Source organism: Leptosomus discolor, chromosome 1, assembly GCF_034619465.1.
Source record: "Leptosomus discolor isolate bLepDis1 chromosome 1, bLepDis1.hap2, whole genome shotgun sequence".
Taxonomy (NCBI): domain Eukaryota; kingdom Metazoa; phylum Chordata; class Aves; order Leptosomiformes; family Leptosomidae; genus Leptosomus; species Leptosomus discolor.
This window is the reverse complement of record NC_141391.1, coordinates 156,892,512-156,908,227: the sequence shown is the minus strand read 5'-3', so window position 1 is coordinate 156,908,227 and position 15,716 is coordinate 156,892,512. Positions and strand designations below refer to the sequence as shown.

At 38.3% G+C, this 15,716-nt stretch overlaps 2 protein-coding genes across 3 annotated transcripts in view; both read left to right on the top strand.

Moving 5' to 3' along the window:
- The window catches only part of GNPTAB (N-acetylglucosamine-1-phosphate transferase subunits alpha and beta), a 47,943-nt gene extending 46,435 nt beyond the window's left edge, over positions 1 to 1,508 (top strand). For both annotated transcript variants that reach the window (XM_086468148.1, XM_086468154.1), the window contains 2 exons: positions 184 to 274; positions 1,403 to 1,508. In XM_086468148.1, the coding sequence (XP_086324274.1) occupies positions 184 to 274; positions 1,403 to 1,480 (169 nt within the window). In that variant the 3' untranslated portion in view covers positions 1,481 to 1,508. The remainder of the gene's footprint in view (positions 1 to 183; positions 275 to 1,402) is intronic.
- Positions 1,509 to 6,166: 4,658 nt separating this feature from the next.
- SYCP3 (synaptonemal complex protein 3) overlaps positions 6,167 to 15,716 on the top strand; it is a 10,292-nt gene continuing 742 nt past the window's right edge. The window contains exons 1-6 of the mRNA XM_009955842.2: positions 6,167 to 6,299; positions 7,457 to 7,532; positions 8,631 to 8,665; positions 10,973 to 11,090; positions 12,095 to 12,194; positions 12,990 to 13,088. Of these exons, the coding sequence (XP_009954144.1) occupies positions 6,170 to 6,299; positions 7,457 to 7,532; positions 8,631 to 8,665; positions 10,973 to 11,090; positions 12,095 to 12,194; positions 12,990 to 13,088 (558 nt within the window). The 5' untranslated portion in view covers positions 6,167 to 6,169. The remainder of the gene's footprint in view (positions 6,300 to 7,456; positions 7,533 to 8,630; positions 8,666 to 10,972; positions 11,091 to 12,094; positions 12,195 to 12,989; positions 13,089 to 15,716) is intronic.

Genomic DNA, 15,716 nt, shown 5'->3' with positions numbered 1-15,716 from the left:
TACGTGTTGCCTCTTGTCCTCTCCATGTGGCTGTTTGTGAAGAGAGAGCCTCCATCATGTTTCTAGCTACCCTTTAAGTACTGGAAAAAATTTTCTTTGCCTGTTTCATGGAAACACTTTCAAGTTTATATATTTGCATTTATAATACATGAAGCTGTTTTTTCTGTTTCCTTCTTTGTGCAGGAGGGCATATAGAGACAAGCTCAAATTCTGGACCCATTGTGTTCTAGCAACACTTATTGTATTTACAGTCATCTCATTTTTTGCTGAACAGGTAAAATTAATATCAAATCTGTAACACTTAATAGAGCTGTATCTTCAGGATAACATAAGATGAATTTTTTTAAATAGGTGTTGAAGAGTAGCTAGGATTTTTCCTTCATAAAGGAAGTAAAGATGTTACGTGACTAATGATTAGGTTGCTTCATTTTTTAAGTTACAATGTTGAGATTCTTTGGAGAGCTATATGGAGGGAAGGAGAGTGCTGTAACCTTTTCAAGTGCCTTATGACTGTCAAGTCTGTCTTCAGTGTGCTAAATTTGGATGCTTAAAATCAGTAATTGTTTTTAAATTCTTGGTCTATTAACACACATGTGGGTAAAAGTGAAAAGTAAGTTAACAGGAAGAAAATTTAAGTAATAGCAATACTGTAGTCCTGAAGGGAATCTTAAGGTATTTAGAGGCCTTGTAAGTAATTGCGGAGACTTCTATTGAATTCAAAAGAGTTTGAATCCAGCTTGAAGGAAAACCTCCTCCACTTCTGCAAGCATAAAATGGCTTTCTTGAACACAATTAATCCTGCTAAACTTAGAGGGAGTCCATGGAACAAATCATATGGGTAATTCTTTGCAGGTTGGGGCCTTAAGTAACACTTTCCGTGGTCTGATGAAGAGGGTGTAATTCTTGAAAGGTTGGCTTTTGATTATTATTTTTTTTCCCACCTGTAACTTTTGCATGAATCTTTCCCTTGATTTTCAGCCTTTTGTATATATTAGAAAACTCACCCTCCATTAGTAACATGGTTTTGGAAGAAGGTACTCAACTCCTCAGTAGTACAGCTAGGTGTATAAATACTCTTTTAAGATGCCAGCTTTGTGTTGATCTTTTGGGAACTGAATGTAACTGGTGTTATACACAAAATAATCAGAATGTAGGTATACTGTATTTTTCACTTTCTACTTGTATTCTGGTTATTGAGAAGTGCAGTAGAAATGTGCACACCTAACAGATGAATTTGAGTAAGTAACTTTCTTCCTATGCAGTGGAAAGAAAAAAAAAAAGACAGTATTGACTTAATTACCATAGATGGTACAGATTTTATAGTTTCTAGGGTGAAAGCCTGACCAGCTCTCTACCTCTACCCAGCAGAGGACTAAATACTATATTTTTTTTCTCTCCTCAGCTAATTGCACTTAAACGAAAGATTTTTCCAAGGAGAAGGATCCAAAAGGAAGTTGGTCATGAACGAATCAAAGTATAGAAGAGCTTTATTTTGGAGATCGGTCTACCTCAAGATGTGAATAAGCATTTAAAAATATCGCTCTCATAAAGTGTCTTTTATGGTTTGACACTTAATTACGTTGATATGAAGAAAAAAAAATCATGCATCTACAGTTAGAATCTTCGCAGTACTCTTCATGTTATACAAGCTGCTGGAGCTGTGACAGTGCAAAACAACAACAAAAATAATTGCAGGAAACCTGTACATAGGCAGTTTTCAACAGATCTTAATTTACAACTGTCAGTTCATGGCCATGTTATCCTTTTTTATAAAAAGGGTTACCTAAAGAAATGTAACTGCATTTATTGCAGTGGATGTTGCCAACCAGATAAAATGTTGGAAGGCAAAGTTGTTTGGGATCAGCTTAACAGGTCCTTGATCTTGCATTCCAAAACATTTTGCATATTTCTGTCATTGCTGCTTTTTTTAGCCGTACAGGAAAATTGAGAATTATGTAACTTGTCATTTAGATTTAGTATACATTTATTGATGTTGACGTTCTTTAAAGCACACTGACATGTCCCCCTATTTGTAGTATTTAATTGGGATTCGAAAGAAAGATATGCTAATAATAAAAAAAATACACAGTAACAGAACAACTAATGGTTGTTTGAAAGATTCTTTATATCTGGTGTATTTATATTCCAGAGAATACAATGGTGTAATTTCTTGGCTTGATTACAAAGAGAGGGTTGCAATCAAATGAGAATGATCAAGGTATAGTATTTTACTAGCATTGTAAATATAAAAGCAAAAGTGCCTCTCTCTATGAATGGGTAACAAACTGCTTTAATGTAGCAATGTATGGGAGCAGTTTTCAGTTCAGAAAACAGTATTTGTACTGACATGACACTTTGGTGTTTTTAAATTTAACAGGGTTTAGCCCTGTATTTTACTAAGACATCAGAATAGTGCCATTTTATGTGGGAAAGGATACTGAATCCTTTCCAGCAAAAATTTTGGTGGTGTACCTTCAGTTAATTGTATTAGCAGTATTCAAAAGCATTAATTTTTGTAATCAGATAATGTACAAAATGTATGTGCGTATGTATTGTAAGATACTTGGTTTGCTTTGGAATTAACTAAAATGTGTTAAGTTTTGTCTGTTTCTGTTTTAAAGTAAACTGAAACTCACCGGTTTTGATAAATTAGCCATTGATGTGTGTGAATCCTTTTGTTAAAAGGATTTTTCCCTTAAAATCTTCCAACAGTAATAATTTAACATTAATGTGAAGCATGAATGGATTCTCTAAGTAGAATCAAACTATTGAGCATTGTAAAAATGCAAGCACTTTTAATTATTAAGGTTATATTTATATTCTATATGTCAGCATAATATATATTGCTAGCATGAAATAAGTAGTTTACACTACTTCAGACTAGCAGAAAATTAGGCGTTTTGAGGAAATACAAGAAAGCTTTGATAGCTTCTTATACTTTAAATTGTTATTACCTAGATTCAAGTTTGACCAGGATCTGTGTGTTTTTGGGTTTTTTTTAAAAATGGTATTTGGCATTCTAATCAAAATAATTGGAAAAACTTGACTGAAATTTTATGGAAATTTTTCTGCTGAAGTTATGTATTAATAAACATTGCATAGATAGCTCAGGTGTCACTGCAATTCCTTTTTGTTTAAAACAAAGTTTTGAAGGTAGGTTCGTGCCACTTCGTTTCACTAGAGCCCCAAAAGAGGTAGCATAAACTTACTGAGGAGCATTCATTGAAAATCACTGCTAAAATCTGTATGCATGGTACCAGGAAAAAAAAGCAAGTAACCGAAGCAGGCTAGGATTCAAACAGTATTGTGGGGGCAACTAAGCAGTTAACTGCACCCCAGCCAGACCCAGTGGAAACTGAGACTTGGTTAAGGAAATACGAAGTATGCTAAGTATAATTTTTCAAATGGTTGAGGTTGATGAGAACTTTGAACATTGAAATAGTGTTAGGATAATTTCTTTTTTAAAATAGATTTTTATGTTTGCTATTCCTAAGTAAAGAGCAAAATACGTTAACTGACTGAGGACAGAAGATGCTGTGAGAACAGTAGAAAAATCTAAAATACAGAACATGTGGTTTGTAAAATTAATCAGACTGGAGGAATATTGCCCATTTCCATTGACTTATGGAAAAATCCTCCCTTGGCATCATACCCCAGCCTACGCCCACCAATAAGAAATTAAAGCCATTTCTATTTAAAAAGGATAAAAATAGATCAAGGTAGGTGAGGTTTAAACAAGTTTATTACGGAAATCTGCACGACGTGCCCGGCCTGGACCGCAGGTAGCGCTCCCCAAGGGCCGGTGGAGTGTTACTGCGCATGCGCCTCCTCCCTTTTCTGCGGCCCGCCCGGCTTCCCGCCTTTTCCTCGGGAGTGGGAGTCGCTGAGGCGGGAGCGCAGCTTGGGGTCGCTGCGCGCCTCCCTCGGCCGGGAGAGGCGCCGGAGGGAGCGTGAGGGCTGCGAGGAGCCGTGGTGCGAGTGGGGGTGAGGCGGTTGGGACGGAGCGGTGTGCCCTCTGGCTGCGGGGCGCCCTCTCTGCTGCTGGTGGGTCCCCTCTGTGAGGCGGCGGCAGGCGCTGCGTGGGGGTGAGGCGGTGAGAGTGGAGAAGAGACTATCGCAGGGTAGAGGCAGAGGGGGAGGGATGAAAAGTGTTTGGGTGAAGAGTAAGGAACAGGGTTAGGGCACCGCAGTGCCCCTCAGCCCCTTACACCCCAGGGGCTTCCCCCCAAAAGCCGTTGTGCAGGCCCAAGTTTCCCTTGCTGCTCTGAGGTGGAAAGAGGTAGGCGTCCATGGTGAAAAAAAACATGTAGGAAATTCACACAAATAGTGATTTATTTGACATATTTTTAGGTAGAGTGAAAAAAGGAGGTGACTTTTTCTGAAAAATCATTAACTACACAACTGTGGATCGAAGATACTTGATCAGCTAAAGCAGGTAGCTGTACAGGATGGGTGAAGGCTGTGTGGGGTTGTGAATTGGCCAGATTGTTCTGCAGTGTATGGAGGTACTGGGGAGTTCTGCCTTGGATCCTGATTTTCAGTACGAAGAAAAGTGTCCGTATGTGAGAGAAACTATATGCTTGTAGTCTAAAGTTGAAGTGCTTTGTTTGGCGCCAGAGAGACGTGCCCAGGCACATACTGTACCAGTACTTCCCTCCTTGCATCGTGTTTGCAAAAGCCACGGTAGTTGAAAAGTGGAATGAGTTTTGAAAGTTTTCTCTTATTTGAGGATAATTTTAATGCAAGAGCTTTTGATTTTTTCCGATCAATAATTTAAAGAAGTTTCGAGTCTCAAGAAATTTGTAAGGTTTAAATATCTTCATACTACATAGAGAAGCATCAAACACAGAAAAAGCTGGGTATTAAAAAGCAGCGTTCCTTACTCAGTAGCTTAGTGTGATCCCGTATATATGTGTTAAAAGAAACATTTTCATAGCTATGGGCAACTAATTAAAAAAAAAACAGAAATGGAAAACTCAGATGTGAGACAGCTGTTAATGTTGAAGGGACATCATAGTCCTGGAAATTGAAAATGTCTTTACTTGAGTTCTCAATTTCAGTGTGTGAACTTCATTTTCAGATCGATCTTTGCCCTGGCTTGTGGGAAACCTGTTGGTATTTCTAGCTGTGTTGAATTGCGTCTAGAATGAGAAGTTTATCCACTGCTGAGTCACATCGTGCTCAGTTTGGAAAACAGGGTACTTGCAGCTGGTGTTTTTTTTCTGTATTCTTTCCATCTTCCAAGTAATCCTGGGGTTTTTTGCAGGCTTTTTTAAAAGTATATGTCATGTGACACAACTTGAAATGCTTCGTACCTCTTGCTATCAGACAAAGATAACAAGAGAAGAAATATTTCAGCAAAGATTCAGTTGCTTGTTATTTCCCGTTATATTTTTGTTATTTGTATTGTTGATAAAGTGCTAAGGAAAAAATTATTTTATTTTGTCACTCATGCATTTAATGATTACAACTACTCTGTTTTTCTTCTAAGTAGTTATTTTATTCCTTGAATATTTATAAAAATACACATTATATATAAAATTAGTATTAATAGTGTAAAGAAATTAATATTTTTTTAAGAGGGCAGTGTATTTGTAAAACATTTACAAATACAGAAACTGCATTAGTTACATTACACAATGCAGAGTCATAATAGCTATAAAGATAATTCAGAAAGTGAAAGTTGCCCAGGATTTTTAAAAATAGCGTGTGTGTATATTTGCGTCTCTAGTGTGGGATGGCTTGTAGAATCAGATTGTTCTTTATGGTTTATTATTGCTGTATTTTGTTAAATAGAATATTGGCATAGCTTTTGGGGAATGCAGTACTGGATATGACAAAATACATAATAAACATTATGGAAGCCAAGCAGGCAGGCACCTGAAGAAAGTGTGTAATTTACTACTTGCTTTTCAGCAGAATCGAGTATGTTCCTGCTAGCCCTGGTATTTTTTTTTTTACCCTTTTCTTAAAAACACCACTGATGGGTAGTCCTTTGGATTACCACAAGACTACCTTGACTGCTTGAGTATCTTTACAGGTGGAGACTGTTGCAGGGCTGTCCATAACAGGTCAATGTAAGCATGAAAACATATTTATCTTCAGAGTACTGGGAGGAAAGGTATGTAACCATCACAACATACCATTTCAGTAGGAAGAAAATCTCATTATGGCACCATCAGGAAGAAAGCATGGAGGAAAAGCTGGTAAACCAGCACAGGAAGATCAAGCTATACCTGCCTATGACTTTCAGGAGGAAAGGAAAGAGCTGAGTGGATCAGAGGAAGATATTAGAGAAGGTGCTTATGTGACTATTTTTTTTCTTTTCTTTTTAAAGTGAAGTAAGGTTTAGTATTTCTGACTGTGAATAGAAATGAAGACACTTCATGTTAGCGAGTGTCTGGATAAGCGTGGTTCTTAGTGTCTGCTGCAGCTAGCCTCCTGTGGTACCATTTTGATTGGTAAGAGAAGATAACAGAATAGCTCCGTATAGTGCACTATTATGTCTTCAAATTATAGATGGAGCCTTTAGTAGAGTAGGATTTTGTTACATGATTTTGTTACCTTATTTTAATGCCATATCCTTCCATCACCTGGCTGCGTGTAACATTGTGAGATCAGAACAAGAGGAGAGCTCTGCTTGCTTCTATGGAGTGCTGAGTCGGGCAGGGTGGTTGCGGAGTCTTAAAGCTGGCAGGGTTAAGAATACTTCAGGAAGAATCTGAACTGAAGAAAGAAAGAGGAAGAAGCAGAGAAAGCTGAGGGGAAAAGAGAAGAAGTCAGCCAAGGGATTCTTGTTTAATTTTGATGGAGAGTCATAAAAAAAGTGGACTTTGCTTAAAAATACAGTTCTCATTCATCACATCATAGATTTTTGTAAAGTTTGAAGTAACTCCATTTCAGGATTTTTGTCTTTCAGCAAATCTCTGGGTTTGTTTCTCATAATTTCTCCCTGCTTCATTTGTTCAGACTAAATTCCACCCTCCGTTGTTAACAGAAATATGACAGCCAAGGATTTTTATTTTTTGGAAAGAATATAAATATCTATTTACGATTTTGCTCTCTTAGAGTTCAGAGTACACAATTTCAGTACTTACTTTACAGTAAAATGAAATTCTTACAGATTGGGCTTTTTCAATTTTATATTATTTTTACCTTTCTGATGATTGTTGTATTGTGAGTTGGGAGTAATTGTGTACTAGTGGACAGAGAAACTAGAACTGATTGAGACCAGTCTAGAGGAACTCGAGGCAACGCAAGCTCAAATCTAGCCTTGCAGAATAATTCACCACCATGTGAGCTCCAGATTCAAAGTTTTAGGAGCTGCAAGTGCTATGGATAGGAATACGAGATGTGTTCAGAAAAGTGGCATTACAGAAAAGTAATTACACTTTTAATAACTCAAATGACCCCTACAAAATATATTTTTGTAAATCTTTTTGGAATTTGTATTAAGGCGAAACACCAGTAATGGACAAGCACGGAAAGAAAAGAGCTTTGGTGACTACTCATGTGGTTCCAGACGACGTGGGGTAAGGCTAGGAATTTTTAATTTTTTTTTTTTTTTTCAAAATAAGCAAGTCCTAAATAGATACCCATTCACTATGCTTGTTCTGCTTGGGGTTTTTGCTTTAGTATTTGATTCAAAAATCAGGTGTCAGATAACACAGTAGTTGTAGGTAGGTAAACCAAGAAAATGTGACATTTTAAAATGAGTAATTCTGCAGTTTCATTGTAGATACTTTTGAACACGCATAAGAAATTGATAAATTTGAGTTCTTAAAATTCTTGTTTCTTTCAAAAGATGATATAAATTTTCTCCTAAATTGTTGATAATGTCATTATTTTTTTTCCCTCTGATCTTAGTTGCTTGAGGATATTAACAGTAATTTAAATGATCTAGATATTGCATGAAAAATAAATCCTTTTTACAGATAGATCTTATGAAATTTAATGTTTATCGGCAGTGTAAATGTTATAAAGTGTATGTTGAAATGGTTTTTAGCAAGATTATAGCTGTTGAGCTGAAGACACTTTTTTCCTTTTTCTTTTTTTAACTCATCAAAAAAGAAAGTGATATCTTGTGGAGAAGATGATATACAAACAAGATAAACATTTTCTTTACCCACCATGTCCCTTTTTGGATTTGTCAGCTATTGTACCACTGCCTCACACCCTGGTGTTACCATCTTAAAGGTGTTGTAAAAAAACCCCTGATATTATTTGTCTTGCATTTTTCTTACTGTGCCAGTCACGCTAACTGTGATGGACTTGGTTTCATTTGATGTTCCAAACGCCTTTTGTGATTTCTTTTTGTATAGGGAACGATCAATTTTATTTACCATCCTCCCTCACTCCAGACCCTTTGAATGCCTAATAGTGCCTTTTTACTGGGGAGTAAGATAATAGAGTCTAGTAAATTTTTTATTAAAAAGGACAAATTAGTCTAAAGAAAAAAAAAACTTCTCACAGGAGAAAAGGAGTGTAATTTTTTATCTTGTAGAACAGTAGCAGCTGTCACTGCTTACAAGTAACAGGCACGTGAATAAAATTAGTTTAAAGCACATACAACAGGTCTTACTCTAAAGTCAGAAAACAGGCAAATAAAAATTTTAAACACTCTTTTGTAGGGGTGAAGTACAGAATATGCTGGAAAGATTTGGAGGTAAGTACATTTAGATTCTAATAAATTAAAAACCAATTAATGTTTAAGTTGCAGGATTGGCAGTAATTCCTTACCATAAAATACCTTTCGAGATTTACCTACAATGACCAGCCTTCAGCATTTTTCAGAATTTCTGGAAAAAAGCCGGTTTTCAGAAAAAAGTTGTATCTAAGTAGCGCAAAGGGAAAGGAAAGAAGGGAATAATTGCATATAAAATGAGATGCAAGTACTAGTGTAGGTAATTACAAAGAAAAAAATGAAAGATGCATGACTGCTTTTGATTATCAATTCCAATTTTAAGATGAAGTGGTAGTGATTGTATGAGTTAGCTGCTGTTCTTACTCAGCATTTTCTTAAAATGACGTAGAAGAGACTGGGGATTGCAAGACTTGAGTGAGAGATTAGGAGCATGTACATGTTAATCTAAGCAGCTACAAAGAACAAATAGTTCTAATTCTAGACAAGGAATTTTGCAAGTAGATTGTAGTTGTGATACAGAATGAGCTAGAGAGTAGTCTGTACTCCACACCTTCAGAAACCCAGAGAACAGGGAATCAGTAGAAAAGAGAATTTCAGCAGTCAGGAAGAAGAGTACAAGTTTCTACAGGAGCTAAAGATTGAAGGTAAGTAATGCCAGTCGTCTAGTGATGAGAGACTTATGCATGTCACCTACTCGGATCTAGTTTAGTCATAATCGGATCCTCAGATGGCTTTACTTAGAATTACATTGCCAGCTGAATCCTAGGCAGCTGACAGTTTAGAGAAAAAACATAGTTCACTTGTAAAGAATGTACAATACACATCACAGTGTAACAGAGCCGTGGAAGGAAGGGAAACCATCTTAATGCCAGTGCTACATATCCATAGCTGATTAATACTTTTGTTGTATGCGTAAGAAAATGCTGCACGCAGTCATTACTTGCCTGTAAATTTTAAAGTGAAAGAAGAGGTAAAGGAATTTCTTAATCCATGAATTAGGACTTTTAGCTGTTAAGGTACGTGCTAGAATGCTATTGTAGACCCAGCAATCTGGGATTTCAGCATGGCAAAGCTAGGCTTCGTTGTTATTGATGACCCAAAAATAGGATGGAAGGTAGGAAAATGAATGGATCAGAGGATGCTGTCTGCTCAATAATAGGTTTGGCATTAGCAGGGGCAGATGCCTCAGCAAATGAGAGAGAGAGGTTTGGCAGGTATTTCCTGAAATCTACACTGAGAAATAAAAGAAATTGCTGCATTAACCTAAGCTGTTGCTTGTTAAATCTCCAAATGTAAATTAAAGTGAAACAAACATATTTACATTAACTTGAATATTTTTTTAAAAAAGTACTGTCTCTCCGAAGTATGAAAAATCACGTGTCATTCATTCATTCGTTATGTTCACACTGATAGTAATCATATAATACCTTTAATTTTTTTAAGATCTAAGTAATTTGAATATTACTCCAAAAGGTGTGCATTTTTTTTCTAGATAAAAAAATAATTAAGAAGTGTCAGCATAACTAAATTCCTTGAAGGTCTTGAAACTGAGCTGGCACTGCAGTCATGCAGCTAAACTAATGAGGGTTTTGACAGTGTGACTCAAACACTGTTAGATACTGGAAAAGAGCAAGATGTCTGCACTCAGTCAGGTTTGTGCAAGGTATCTCGAGTTTTGAATGGGGAATTTACAGACTGCGAGATGTCCAAATACAATGTTTGAAGATCTGCAGTGTGAACTGATCGGATAGAGCTTCTAGTGTTTCAGGCCTATCTGTGTGCTTACTGTATGGATGGTATGTGTTAGGAGTGCATGCTGGACCGGAACATCCAGTAGGGGAACACGTGATGGCTGCGTGTAAGGAACCAATGTAAATGAACTGCAGCTGCCCCCGAGTCCAAACTGCTGGGCAGTTTCAGGTCACTGTGTGAGTCTGCTCAGGGCCAGTCTGACACCGTACCCACTCCCGTCCTGCCCAGAATGAAAGAAGCATCATGGCAGGTCCTGTTTGGTCTGGCCCCTGACAGAGCTGGGACTTGAAGCAGGTGCTGGAGTAGCTGGTGGGGCTGGGCAACGAGCAGTTGCAACTCCAGAGGCCAGGTGTTGGTTGGGGGGGGGGGGGGGCGGGCTTAGGGAAGCAGCACTCACACCAGTGCCAACAGCAGGCTGAGGAACACCCTAAACACAGCAGCCAGGAGCCTGGGTCACATTAGCTTCTTTCCATCAGAACGTGCCTCATTTCCTCCTCCAAAGCGTAACTCATCAACATTTTTAATAAAAGGCACAATGTATCTTGGTATGCTCAACTTCTAAATATTGACTTTTAGCTGACATTAACAAGGCTCTCCTAGCTAAGAGGAAAAGATTAGAAATGTATACAAAAGCCTCACTCAAAACCAGTAACCAGAAGATTGAGCATGTTTGGAAAACACAGCAGGAGCAAAGGTAACATTTACCCTTTTTTTTTTTTTTTTTCCAAACCTGTGAAATCAAATTCCCTTTTGTGTCACAGCATGGATGGCTGGTCTGTCTTCCTGCAGTTATAGTAGGTAGCGAGTGTATCTGCTCGTTCAGTATCTGCTCAGGTCGTCTGTTTCAGCTGCCTCCGGTTGTGTCCACTTGGTTAAACTGACCGTGAGTTTAGCACAGTGGCTTCTCTTTTGAACGGAGAAACTTAAGATTTGGAATTTTGGGAGCAAGGTGGTACCTTAAAGAGCTGCTTTTACTTTTGTCTTTATGCAAAATGACTTTTGATGTTATTTTTGTCTTTTAAACCAATGTTTTTTCCACTTAAGTTGGATTTCCTGTTTCTACTTGAAAACTGAAAAATGTTCAGTAAAACTTTTATACCATTCTGGATAAGAAAGAAAATAATTTTTGTTTTCACGTTGTAAATAATTTGTACCCTACCTAACATTCCTCTTGCCTCTTAAAGCATATTTAATTACTGCATCTGATATTACAGCTAGAGCAAACTGAAAAATGAGACAGCTAAAAACTGAAGTCAGCAATACTTCTAACTGTCTTGGTGTTCATATACATATATTATTTTGCAACTTTGCATTGACAAAATTCAAGTTTACATAGAGAAAGTGGAGCATAATGAACTAATGAATGGGCTAATCAATTTTTCATTAAAAAACCCTTGCGTTAAAGCCAAGATCTATAGTTGGGTTAGAAAAAACCTAGTAAATCTCAGAAAATGTGACACTGCTAGGAAGAAATGTATTTTTTTTTTTTTTTAACATGTATATAATCCACATTCACTCAAAGAGTGGAGAGACAGTTGAGAGTGTGTGTGTGTTTTCAGTTTTCAAAACATACAGTATTGAGTTAGGGGCAGATGTCACAATAGCCTGTATCTACCTATGTCAGCTCCTTTTCTTCTACTCTTATGTGTGTGTTGAACCTTGGCATTTGTCATACTTACGGCTGGCGTCTGTTTATAGGCAGAAGCTCAATCATGAGTTCTCCCAGCAGTTCCTGACTTTATTTCAGCAATGGGATGTAGATGTGCAGAAAGCAGAAGAGCAGGAAGAAAAACTAGTGGTGAGTTTCCAGCATGGCATGAGTTTCACGGTATTTTTACAAGGTGGGAATATTGTAATGTAAATGTAAAAACACTTTTATGTGGTTTAAACGAACATATGATTGCCTCTTGATTAAAAAATTCATTCAAGTTTGGTGGCTCTCGAAATGTGAATGTTTAAGTTTTGGCATATATTTTAAAGTGCAGAGGGGTGCATTTATAAACTTTATTGCAAGTTTGTAAATGGCAGTAAGTGATGCCCTAGGCCAGCATATGGCTTGAGAAAAGCCAAGACCAGGTGTTGAGAAGAAAGATGTGTACTGTTTCTGTGCATCCACAGTCTGGGTTCAGGGAACAAAGGAGTAAAGCAGTTGCCATTTAGCATTCATTGCTTAAAAATATGCCTGCATATATAATAAATGGATGAGGATTTGATCACTGAAAGGGGACAGGAGCTATTCAATGGAATGCAATCGCATGATGTTGCTGTATTTGTACTCCCACCACATTTGCCAGTTTGGCTTTTCCCTAAGCAGCACATGATTGGGATGCCCTCGAGAACTGCGTTGGATAACAATTCTCGTAGGGATAATTCAGGTTGGAAGGGACCTCAGGAGGTGACTCGGGGCTTAATCCAGTCTTCAGTCTTTCTTTCATTAATAAGAACGAAGGTAACTCTCCAGGCAGAGATCTACATTGCATGACCTAGATTTTCAGTGAAAGCAGAATTTCTGATTCTGATAAATGACATTAGTGTTGCTGTTCCAGCGCTTTTGGTTAACTAATGCAATCATTGTTTTTTGCTTCTGCTTCAGAATGTATTCCGTCAGCAACAAAAAGTTTTTCAACAGGCAAGAATAGTTCAGAGTCAGAGATTGAAAACCATTAAGCAACTCTATGAGCAATTCATAAAGGTAAGGTGAATGTTCTTCTTAGAAGGCAGCTGATCCTTATCCTATCAGTTAAGAAAGCTGTATTGATTCAGCCTTTATGAAATACAGAGATTTAAGGTTCATTTAAAGAAAATAACAACACTCATGTTAGTATCTTTCCCTTATTTAAGAACATGGCTTGTTCTCTCTATACATGCCTACAGATTGCATCTGTTTAATAAATGATTTAGTTACATGTGTTCTCACAGGGATCGGATTGGCTCGCCTGTTTCAAATATTTAACCATAACCCTCAGAACATACTTTCTAAACAGAACAGTTTTGTACCAGTTTAAAGGTTATGTATAGGTCAGTTAAATCATTAGGATTTTATCTTAATTGTTTCCTTATTTTTTTCATATGTATTGTAAAAAATGAAACATGACAATTATTAAAAATACATCTTAGGCTGCAATTTACTTCTTTTATTACTGCTGGCAGGTGTATCCACCCCTTAATGAGAATTAGATACCAATTTTTTTCTGTCCTTAACCTTCCTAGCTATTGCTGCTTCATGTAAGGAAAGTGACCTTTAAAGAAATGGTGCTCTTCAGCCTAGCGAAGACTGCAAGGGGACCTTATCAATGCTTACAAATAGCTAAAGGGTGCATGTCAAGAGGATGGGGCCAGGCTTTTTTCAGTGGTGCCCAGTGACAAGGGGCAACGGGCACAAACTGGAGCACAGGAATTTCCATCTGGACATGAGGAGGAACTTCTTTACCCTGAGGGTGGCAGAGCGCTGGAACAGGCTGCCCAGGGAGGTTGTGGAGTCTCCTGCTCTGGACATATCCAAAACCCACCTTGATGCAGTGCTGTGTAACCTGCTCTCTAGGTGAACCTGCTTTGGCAGGGGGGTTGGACTAGATGATCTCCAGAGGTCCCTTCCAACCCCAAACATTCTGTGAAAATCAATTGTGCTTCCCGTAAAATTACCCAGTGAGAACTCCCTTCATCTCTTCCTAAGCAACATTCATTAGAAAGGGTTTTCCATTCTGTAACCTGGCATTCAAGGCAAGCATTCACTAAAATGTCAACAGGAAGAATCGAATGGCAATAATGTTTTATGGTGAAAACAGCCCCAGCTGGATGGTTGTGTAATCAGTCCCATTTAACTTCCTCTCGCATTATGCGTAATTTTTGCATTTGCTGGGAGTCCCTACAAACACCATGTTTTTGGACAGTGCTTGCAGAGATAATGTATTTTAAACACATGATTCACACTGATCAACTGTGGTGTGTTTTGATATTTTTTTTTAACAAAGTAGCTAACATACTAGACAGCAAACAAAAATATGAGTACAACTACTCAAAAATTTTACTTTTTGGTAAAAAAAAAAAAATGTTTTTCCTTGTCATTTACACTAAAACCAAAACACTTTACTCCCAGAATTTCCTTCCCCTGCTATTTTTATAAGTCGGGTGTTAGAAACTGAAACTGTGAGAAAAATGGAAGTACCTCAATTGACTGGGCCTGTAATGAATGCAGAGGCACAGTACCACTGAATCACTGAAGGGCTGAGCTTGGAAGCGACCTCTGGAGGTTGGCTGGTCCAGCCAGCAGGTGGTACAGCCGGGCTACCTAGAGTTGGTTGCCCAGGACTAACGTCCAGATGGCTTTTGAGTATCTCCAAGGATGGAGACTCCGCAGCCTCTCTGGGCAGCCAACCTGTGCCAGTGCTCGGTCACCCTCACAGTAAAAAAAAGTGTTTCCTGATGTTCAGTGGGAACCTCCTGCATTTCAGTTTGTGCCCACTGTCTCTGGCCACCTCAAGAGCCTGACTCGATCTTCTCTCACATCCCCTTCAGGTATTTATGTAGATGAGATCCCCTCTGAGCCTTCTCTTCTCCAGGCTGAACAGTCCCAGCTCTCTCAGCCTGTCCTCATAAGAGAAATGCTCCTGTCCTCAGTCACTTTGTGGCCCTTTACTGGACTCCATCCAGTATGTCCATGTGTCCCTTGTACTGAGGAGCCCAGAACTGGACACAGTACTCCAGGTGTGGCCTCACCAGTGCAGAAAGATCACCACTCTCAACCTGCTGGCCACACTCCTAATGCAGCCTAGGAGCCCACTGGGCACCTTTGCGGCAAGGGCACAGTGCTGGCTCACGTTCAACTTGGTGTCCAGCAGGAGCCCCAGGTCCTTTTCTGCCAAGCTGCTTTCCAGCTGTGTGGCCCCCAGTGCATACTGGTACATGAGGCGGATTCATGTCTGTCAGTTTCTGACAAACCTTAATTTCTTGAACCCAAAGTTTGAGTCATTTCCTAACTGGTCCCTTTTTGAAGCTTCAGTTAGTCATGATATGTTTGGGTTTTTTCCAAGTCTGGTAGCTTCAAAAAATGAATCTGAAATAGAGCAACTCTGAGTTTAAGATAGTTGAAATTTATAGAGGATATTACGGAAGCATTCATAAATAGCAACTGTTCAAAAATGTCTTCATCAAAGATAAAAAACTGAACAGCAGGTCATGTGTTACTTTGATTTTTCTCCTCAAAGACGACCAAAAGGTAGAAATCAAGCATCAAATACATTTAACTAAATACGAGTCAAAGAAAACGCAACTACACCCCTCCAGTGAGGCATAACTGTATGTACAAAAGGGAAGATAACCA